Source organism: Poecilia latipinna, unplaced genomic scaffold (assembly GCF_001443285.1).
Source record: "Poecilia latipinna isolate Pla-1442-1.1 unplaced genomic scaffold, P_latipinna-1.0 Scaffold24, whole genome shotgun sequence".
NCBI lineage: Eukaryota > Metazoa > Chordata > Actinopteri > Cyprinodontiformes > Poeciliidae > Poecilia > Poecilia latipinna.
In genome coordinates, this window is record NW_015112640.1 from 238,925 (window position 1) to 248,458 (window position 9,534).

Consider the following 9,534-nt stretch of genomic DNA (forward strand, 5'->3'; position numbering starts at 1 on the left):
AACCACCAGAGGTCGCTGTCGGGTAAGATTCCCATAAACTCGGATCTGTTTGGCCCGCAGCAGCTGGCGCTCTGCGTGTCATCATTAGACGTGAGACATTTCTGTGGAAACAACGAGACTCCACGGCTAGTTTATCGTCTTTTATTAAGCATCAGTCGGTAAAAGAAGAAATAGGCTTGAAAATCGTTTTCCTACAGCTTTTCTGATTATATTTACATGTACTTTGTGTCATATAGCGCTACATGTGTTGAGGAAAACAGGGAAAGCAAAAGAACAAAAACAAAAAAACATATTCTTCTACAAACTCAACAAGTACAAAGTCTGAAACTTTTACAAAACATTTTCTCTCAACCACATCATGAGGGCAGCACACAGAGAACCACGTACCTTCAAGAAGACTGATTGTTTCCCTGAAGGAGCGGGATGATTCAAGAATAATTTGTCTGTTTTTGAATGTGACAACCTCGTTCTTTGAAGTCTTTTGTGTGTGTGTGTGTGTGTGTGTGTGTGTGTGTGTGTGTGTGTGTGTGTGTGTGTTGTTAGACAGTAGTTGAACCCAAAATGTGTTCTATATCAATATTTCAATTAATACAAGACAACAGAGGACTTCCTTCAGACAATCCAACAAAGTGCAATTCAGAAAATACAAAAAGCTATGAGGAAAATATTTACCATTCATCCAACACAGAAAGGAGCCGCATCTGCTAAATTTGCTATGGCTTATTTTGCAAGAGATTCGGCGACAATTAGAGGCTCGTTTTTAGGGATTTACTGCATGTCTGACTGTGATGAATGCTAATGAACCCTGATCCTTCAGCGTGTTGCACACCTCCCCGTTTTCTATCTGCTCCTCTCTTCTGTCTCCAACACCTCTCTTGTAGAGAAGGTCATACAACCATTTGTCAGTTTGACATTTTTATTCCATTACCATGCATTGCTAAAGACTGGACTGACAAAGGAAGAAAAAAAAAAAAAAAGCCCACACACCAGTGACTCCGCAGTTCCCAATAAGCTCCACTGTTTTTTTTTTTTCTCCATCCGTTTCTGGAGTATTTTGTTACAAAATGTGTTCTTCTGAAATGCATGACAACGCTGCTGTAACCAAGCCCTTCCTGTAGGACCAAACCCTGTGCGTAGCCAAGGGGATATTTATAGAATTAGAGATGCGAACTCATCCTCAAAAGGATGCTGCAGCCTGCCTTTGCGCCGTCATGAGGGGAAAACAAAACAAAACAGAACTAGGACTCGCACACACAGACCCACGAGAGCCTTGCTCGTGTCCTGGCTCTGACGGAGCTCAGTTTTTTGTTTTTAAGATTGCATCGTTGTCAAGCACGAGCAGAGCTCAGTAGAAGTTAGTGCACCTTGCAATTTGAAAGAAGTCACAACCCTTAAAACTTTTACACAATTTGTCATATTACAGCCACAATCCTAAATGTATTCCCCACAGAAAACGGTGCATAAATGTGAAGTGGAGGGAAAATGACATATGGATTAAAAAAATGCTTTAGATGCTTTTAGAAGAGCCATTTCACTGCAGTTAAAGTTGCAAGCTGAAGCCTGATGACACTGGGTGGAGAACATCTGTGAAGATCCGTTTTCAGATTCTCATTTGAATTTGACAGAACTGGGCTATTCTAACACATGAATATAGTTTGATATAAACAATCATACTTTATCTCTGGCTGGACTTTTTCGTGCTAGAAGGTGAACCTCCATCTCATTGTCAAAATCTTTTGCTTCCTTCAAGCAGGTTTTTCTGTCGATGTGCAACGTCAGTCCTCTGAAACAAATACTGCTCTGTTTGAGTTTTGGATTATTAGAGAAACGTCTTCCAGATGTTTGATGTGGCCTCAACATGGGTGAGATTTTAAATGGAACTTCTTATAGTTTTATTCCAGCAAGACTTTGATCCGAGTTCCCACGGTCCGCTTGGCTTCTTGTCTCTTTACGTCATTCGGTCAGGTGGAAGGACATATCTCCATACATCTGGATTGAACAGAGGTCTGTGTGATGTTTAAAGCTCAAAGCTCAGGATATTGCTTTAACCTAACTATGGTTTGAACCATTTCACCATCAATTTTGTTTTGGTCATCATTATGCTGTTTGTTCACCTTTTTTTTTTTTCTTTAACAAACCTCTGAGGCCTTCACATAATATGTGCAGTTTATACTAGGATTACATTACACACAGGTGGACTTAATTTACTGATTAGGTGAATTTGTAGGTTAGTTGTTGCACTGTATTTTATTTAGGGAGTAATGATGAAAGCTAAACACGGGCAAAAGCTTTAAAAATGCACATCTTGCTGTCGACTTCACACTTATGCGCTTTAAGATTCACATAGAATCCCAGTACGTTTGTGTTTGTCATGAGACAAAAGGTGAAAAGTTGAAGCTATGGTGAGTCCTTTTCAAAGCAGAAGTTAGCCATGACTTTGGGAAGCAGAGCGCTCCAGCCGTCATTCAGGATGTCAGTTTAAATCAAGCTGATAACTCTGGAGCTCGGTCCGTCTGTCGCACACTCCTTGTTCCCGCTCTGTTCACATTTCACACTCCCTCCCTCCCTTCAGGAACAAGGTGGCTGAAGTCTTCTTCATCAACATCCATCCCTGAAGCAGCGGGTCACACCCAGGTCCGTGTGGCCACGCTCCGTCTGCTCTTTTGTGATTTGCGGAGACGGGTGCATGTTTCCGCGAAAGCAACCGAGTGACATAAAAGTGACGATGTGGACAGTCTGACTGAAAGACCCACAATCCAGTTTTCTGCTTCTTCCCCTGAACTGAAGACACAACTGAGATGAATAAAGGAACTGATTAAGATCAAGTCTGTAACCGTCCTCGAGTAAATTAGGCTACATGCGTGCATCAAATGTGAGCCATCCAGTCATCTCAGCCCCTCACCATGGAAACCGTTCAGTCTGCCGAGAGTGAGCCGGCACCTGCTCGTGTTTCTGGACTTTTTCCATCCAAATGTTTGGTGCATGAGAGAGAGAGACATTAGAGTTTAAAAAAAGAAACAAACATAAAAGCTCCACAGGATGAGTACTCTGTCCTTTTTGTGTTTATTTGCTCGTTATTCAGACTCCATTAGGGCATATTCAGAATGCAGGGTGATATTAAAAGCAAAGGCACAGAAATATCTAACTCATACCACAGTGCCAGACATATTTGTTGGGACTCCTGGTGAAGATGTTAAAAAAAGCCTGAGAATAAATTCATATTTTATCCCTGCAGCAAAATCTCACACTGACAATTTTGGAAGAATTGAACCGTGGCTGGTTGTACAGGTCATAAAGCAGAATTTGATTTGGCGGCCCTCTTCGAGTTAAGAACATTACCGCCGCTGCCAGCGTTGCAATAAAAGTGTGGAAGAATCTGGGAGAGGAGGTCAAGTTTCATTTGCTGAACTTTGAAGCAACAGGACAAATTGGTTGTTATTTCCAGAGATGTATTTATGAAGAAACCAAGCTCAAACACAAGGAAAAGAACAAACCTCTCGTATCAGATCACAATTAGATATAGTTTTTCTTTGCTTAAAATGTAAAAGTATTGTCATCCTTAAGTGTAGGAATTTTAGATCAGTGTTAAAGTTAGAGCATTTACGGAAGCCGTCCCCCACATGGCCTCGGCGGCAGGTTCACTTCCTCTTTTCTGCAGCTGCTGTTGTCCTGCACACACATTAAAACCTTTCACCACTGCAAAAACTGAATCAGAATCACTTCAGATCCGCTGTTTTCAGTGGTTCTGTCTCACCAGGGAGATTTTCTCTGCCAGAAAAACTGAAAATAGGTTGCAACTGGCTCCTTCAGTGTGATAGTGAGTCAAAACATGTGATTAGATTAACACAAAATTGTTAAAGAAATAGAAAAAAAAAACATTCCAGAGAGCATAAGAGAGGCTAGATGGATGTTTTAAACAAAATACTCTGCAAATTCTCCCAGATTTTAAAATATTACAGAAAAAGAAAAAGTGAAAAAGAGGGTTTTACAGTATGTGATGTTTTTCTGTACTGGATAAATGCCCTCAAATTAAAGCTGTTTTCATTTGCGCGATAATATGTTACTGCAATTGTAACTGACCATTAGTGGCTTTTACACATCTTTACCAGGTTTTCCAATGAACACGGCTGGCACTTGTATCTCTAATGAAAACCATCTACATTAAATAGGTCCACTATAATGTATGTTTCCTGCAAAAAGTTGCTTTGATTCATGCTTGCAAGACATATATCATAAGGTTTGTATGTTTTAAATTAAGTTAGTGTGAGAGCACCAGGTTTGGTGTCATCAGGTGCATTTAAGAAAAGAGCAAAATGCAGAACATTTGGTGTCTAAGTGCAGGCAATACACACCCTTTTATCTTTTGAAAGCGATTAACCTGCCAAGAAACATAAAATGAAACTTATTTTTCAAAGCTGTTTTGTTAGAACCCCAGAATATCCTCCTCCTGCTTATATGTTTGCCCCGCATGAGCAAATACGGCTCCCTGAAATAACTCTGATTACGTTTTTTTTTTCTTTTTTAAAGGAATGCTCCAACATTTTGAGATAAAACATCAGGATGTACAGCCGTCTGTACATGTCATCAGAAAGAACAATTCTTTGGTTCTTTACATTGCACAAAAAGACTGCAACAAGCGCGTACAGAGAGACTGTAGCAAATATAAATCTATGTGCTGCAGAATGTTGTCTAACAGTAGCAACTCCCTCGACGAGATACAGCACATACGGTGCTTTCAGATGCATAACTATGAGGTTACCACAACATGTCAGTTGTTTTAGAAAATATCTTAAAAATATAAATTACTTTTTAAAATTTTGTACAGGTGATGCGTAATGTCGTTGTAGAGTCTGGCTTCGCACGGATGCATGTACAATATTTACACTCATACAAAACAGATTTTTTTTTTTCTCTGCTGTCTCCTGTCGCTTAATGCAAAGTTCACCTCATCCGCTACAACTGCTTGAAGCTTAAATAAAAAACAAAACAAAAAACAAAAAACAACAAAAAACAAAAAAACGACTGATGGAAAAATGTAACCCAAACTTGAGGACACACTCAGACATTTAGAATAAAGGTTTTAATCAGTGGCGGTTCCTGGGGAGCTGCTCCTTCTGTCTCCCTGCTGACAGCCAATCACACTCCCATTCCTCTGAGTGGAAGAAATGCATCAGGTCACCAAGGTCATCATTTAGTAAAAAAAAAAACAGACCATCTGGAATCAATTTAACATAAACTACTACATGTTTGACAAGGTTTTATGCTTATTTTAGCTTAATGTGATCCTAATTTTAAAAAACAATAAAAATTTTTTTTTTTTTTTTTTTTTTTTTTTACCAAAAAAAAAAAAAGTAGCTATAAGTGCATCATAAATCTTAAAATGTATGTGTAGAAATTTGTTGAGCGAAGAATAATCCACATAAGGGTAAAAAGGCGGTTCAGAATTTTGAGCTAAGACTCAGACACCAACTTTAGCATCATAATGATGTACAACAATATTTTATTACAATGCCTGCACTCTGCACACCGCAGGGAGCCACTGGGTCCCAAATAAAACCTGTTTTCACCACAGACAAGTAACTTTTCAGCTTTTGCTCCTCTATTGCGCCCCCTGGTGAGGCATCATTCTGGGTAGAAAGCCGTATTTCCCATATCCAGAGCCGCCACTGATCATAACAAGAAAAACAAGAGTGCAACATTTCCAAAACGATGTTTTCTCTCTCGCCACCAATGAATGACGAGGATGGACGTGACCTCACAGTTTAATCTGTGCAGTAAAAATGCCAACCCAGGAGAAACGCTGAGCTGTTTGAAAGAAACAGACCGAAACACTTCACTCTGCCGAAGATCTGACGTAAGATGAAAGACGACTATTGCTACATAATAAATATAAGTGAAAGGTAGTTATTGCACACACACACACGCACACACACACACTCACACAGAGATACTTATGTGCTATCGTTCAGCCTGCCTCAGGCTTTCCTCCTCAACATCAAAACGTAAAACACAGGACAACATGAACTAAGGCCAGTTTTAAAGGAAGTTGTAGGAAGAAAGAACATGTTCTCCACCCTCCGCCTTTGAAACATACAATGTATATAAATATACACTGTAGGGAGAGAAGATGTATGTCTTCCTTTCATACTGCAATTGAGGATTTTAAAATATCTCCTCTTATTGTGCCTTGTTTTGATGCCCTTTATGTTTCACTAAGATTTGACAGCTTTGGCTGCAGTGGCTTTAACATTTTATCCAGGGTTCTCAGAAAACAGGTTATAAAAATTATAGACTAGACTCCTGCGGCTAGTCTAATGATGGCATTATAACCTGGGCTCGTATAAATAGCAAAAAAAAAAAAAACAACAACTCCTATTCTTCCACTCTGAGGGCGTTTCTGATTGTTATCATCAGGAACATTTTAGAGAAGATAACAACACTATTTCCAGTGATCCACAGGTGTTGTAATTTTGTAGGAAAAGCCTTTTTGTCCTTTCAGTTTTCCTGCAAATTGTTCCCAGACAAGTCTCTGAGCTTTTCGTCTGCGATCCCTTATATCTTCCTCTTCTTTGTATCCTCTGTGCAAGCCGTTCCTTTTAATCAACTCTAAGAGTTATACTGACGCTTCTCCCCCTGAAGCGGCCGCAGCTCTGGCGAAATGTGGTTTTCCTGTCCTTCCAGCGGCAGGGTGCTGTTCCCCAGCTTCTTAGCGAGGCCCTCCATGTGGTTGGGACCCTGTTGAAAGCCAGAGAGCTGAGCAAACCTGGGGCTGGGTCTCTCCAAAAGTCTTTGGGTCACGTTGGCCGTCGAACTGTCGTGCAGGTGCTCCTCCTCGTCCGTGTCGGCGTCGATGAACTTGCTGACAGATGAGTCGTGGAATGTGAAGATGCTTGGCCGTAAGTTCTCGGGGCTCTTGCTGGGCGTCCTGCTGCTGGCAGTGGTGTAGACAGATGTCTCTGGGGTTTGGATCGATGAGCTGTCAGAGAGACCTCCTTTCCCTGAGTCCTCCCCGCCTCTGACTCTAACTTTAAGTGAACGCCCCTTCATTGGGTTGTTTAGTGACGGAGCTCTTGGGCTGTCGTTTTTGAGCTTGGTGCTTTTGTCTGACTGGGGGCTGGTGGCACCATGCGATCCCTCATGCTCATTCTCCAGGGTGGGCTCCAGGCTGGGGTTGGTGCTGACCCTTCCAGGCATGTTGCTCCCGGAGCTGTGTGAAAATCTGGAGCTCTCAGGAAAGTCAGGTCCGCAGCTGATGAAGCTGTCGATGCTGGAGATGCTCTTCATGTCTGTCACTCCCTCCGCTGTGCCAGTCACGGCCTCGGGGAGGATGCTTCCCATCTCAAACTCAGCTTTCTGCCTGGCTGACTTCGAATGTGACGCTTTTTCCTTGCTGTTGAAGTTTGATTGTGACTGTGCTTTTGTCATGTTGTTGTATATTTCCTCAAGTTTCTGTGCGCTGAGATGCTGAGGACTGCTGGCTGGTTTTTCCTTTTCTTGGAAGCTGGACTCAGCAGTCTTACTGGGACTACTGGGGTTCAGCGGTGACTTGATCCTGGGTGTTCCTCTGTGTGGTGACACGTGATTGTCATGGAGCTTCTCCTTCCTCTCGTCGGTTTTTTCCACCATGACGTCCATGAGTTCCACGCTACGGCCAAAGGCATCCTTAATGTTCATTGAGACAATGCTACCATTTCTCTTCGCCCTCTCCAGAGCCTCTCTCCTTTTGATGGCTTTCTCCTGCCTCTTCTGTTCTTTGTAAAACTCTGAGAAGTTATTTACAATAATAGGAATAGGTAAGGCGATCACCAAGACCCCTGCAATGCAGCACAAACCTCCGACTATCTTTCCCAGCAGGGTTTTTGGGTAAATGTCTCCATAACCTACTGTGGTCATAGTAATGGTAGCCCACCAGAAGGAGGCAGGGATGCTTTTAAACTTGGTGTCCTCTTCATCCTTCTCAGCAAAGAACACCAGACTTGAGAAGATCATGATGCCCATGGCAAGAAAGAGGATAAGCAGGCCCAGCTCATTGTAGCTCCTCCTGAGAGTGAAGCCCAAAGACTGAAGACCTGTGGAGTGACGGGCCAGCTTCAGGATTCGCAAGATCCGCATGATCCGGAATATCTGAACCACACGGCGGACGTTCTGAAACTGCAGCACACTCTTGTTGGACTCTGTCAGGAAGATGGTGACGTAGTAGGGCAGGATGGCCAGCAGGTCGATGATGTTGAGGGGACCTTTGAAGAACTTCCATTTGTTTGGAGAGGAGAGGAAGCGGAGCAGGTACTCCATGGTGAACCAGGCAATACAAACAGCTTCCACATGAGCCAACTGTGGGTTGTCCGTGGGCTGGCCAAACTCGTCGGTGTCCTGCAGCTCTGGGAGGGTGTTCAGAGACAAGGCAATGGTGGACAGCACAATGAAGAGGATGGAGATGATCGCAAGGATCTGAGAAAAAAGAGGAGAAATTAATTAGAGAGTTCTGAAAACAGATGACACGTTTTTCAAGAGATATTTTACACTATTCTTGCTTGGATTCCATTGAACTTCAAATGTAAGAAGGAAGGAAATAGTCAACAGTGCCAAGGAATACAGGTTGTACAATCGTTTAGGGAGAATCATTAGTCTGGTGGTGCGTCATGCTTTGTTGTATTGGTGTCACAGATTGGAGTTGGGAATGAAAAATACTTACATTTTTGAGTAAATATTTTCCAATTTAGTTGGAAAATATTTTTGTAGCACTATTTTTAGCAAGTGAAAATAATATCAATGCAATTAAATCCAAAAGGGACAAATTATAGATATTTCACATGCACTTCATGCACAAACATTTTGAAGAGGAATTACTTTTTTTGCAGCTTTTCTCTTATCCACACAGACTAAAAAATATACATGCAGACTTGAATATAGACATCCCACTGATATTTAGTAAATATGCCTCAGCTTTCATAGCTATCAATTTTAGTCATAATTCTGGCTGGATATTTGATCACTTGCAGAGCTGGTAGTAACTAGTGTATTTTTCAGACTATAAGCCGCTACTTTTTTCCTTCGCTTTGAACCATGCGCTTAAACCCTGGTGCGGCTTTTCTGTGGATTTTTCTTCAACCACCGGGGGGCGCTTTAGCAAGAAGTGAATCATTGGAAGTCAAAATTGGAAATCAAAGAAGAAAGTGCTAACAAGCATATGCTAGCAGCAGGCACGACGGAGAAATGCTTTCAAACTCATATGATGCAAGTTTTAAGTTGAAGGTTATCAATCTGGCTGTAGAGCTGCTGTACGAAACCACGGCTCGGCTTTGGACACGGAGGCCTGCGTCCTTAATAGCAGATTTATTAGGACTCTCCCTCTGCTGCCCTCTGCTGGGTCCTTATGGAAAACCGAGAGCGACGGAGATACCAGCGGCTTATAGCCCGGTGCGGTTTATATATATAGGTTTTTTTTTTTTTTTTTTTTTTTTTTTTTTTTTTTTTTTTTTTATATTTTAACGGGCGGTTTTATATTTTGACCCCCCGGGAAAAAATGGAAATTTA

At 41.8% G+C, this 9,534-nt stretch overlaps 1 protein-coding gene across 1 annotated transcript in view; it reads right to left on the bottom strand.

Annotated features, from left to right (window-relative positions):
• Positions 1-125: 125 nt before the first annotated feature.
• Positions 126-9,534, bottom strand: part of kcnb1 (potassium voltage-gated channel, Shab-related subfamily, member 1) — a 47,868-nt gene continuing 38,459 nt past the window's right edge. Inside the window, exon 3 of the mRNA XM_015037099.1 lies at positions 126-8,448. Within this exon, the coding sequence (XP_014892585.1) occupies positions 6,607-8,448 (1,842 nt within the window). The 3' untranslated portion in view covers positions 126-6,606. The remainder of the gene's footprint in view (positions 8,449-9,534) is intronic.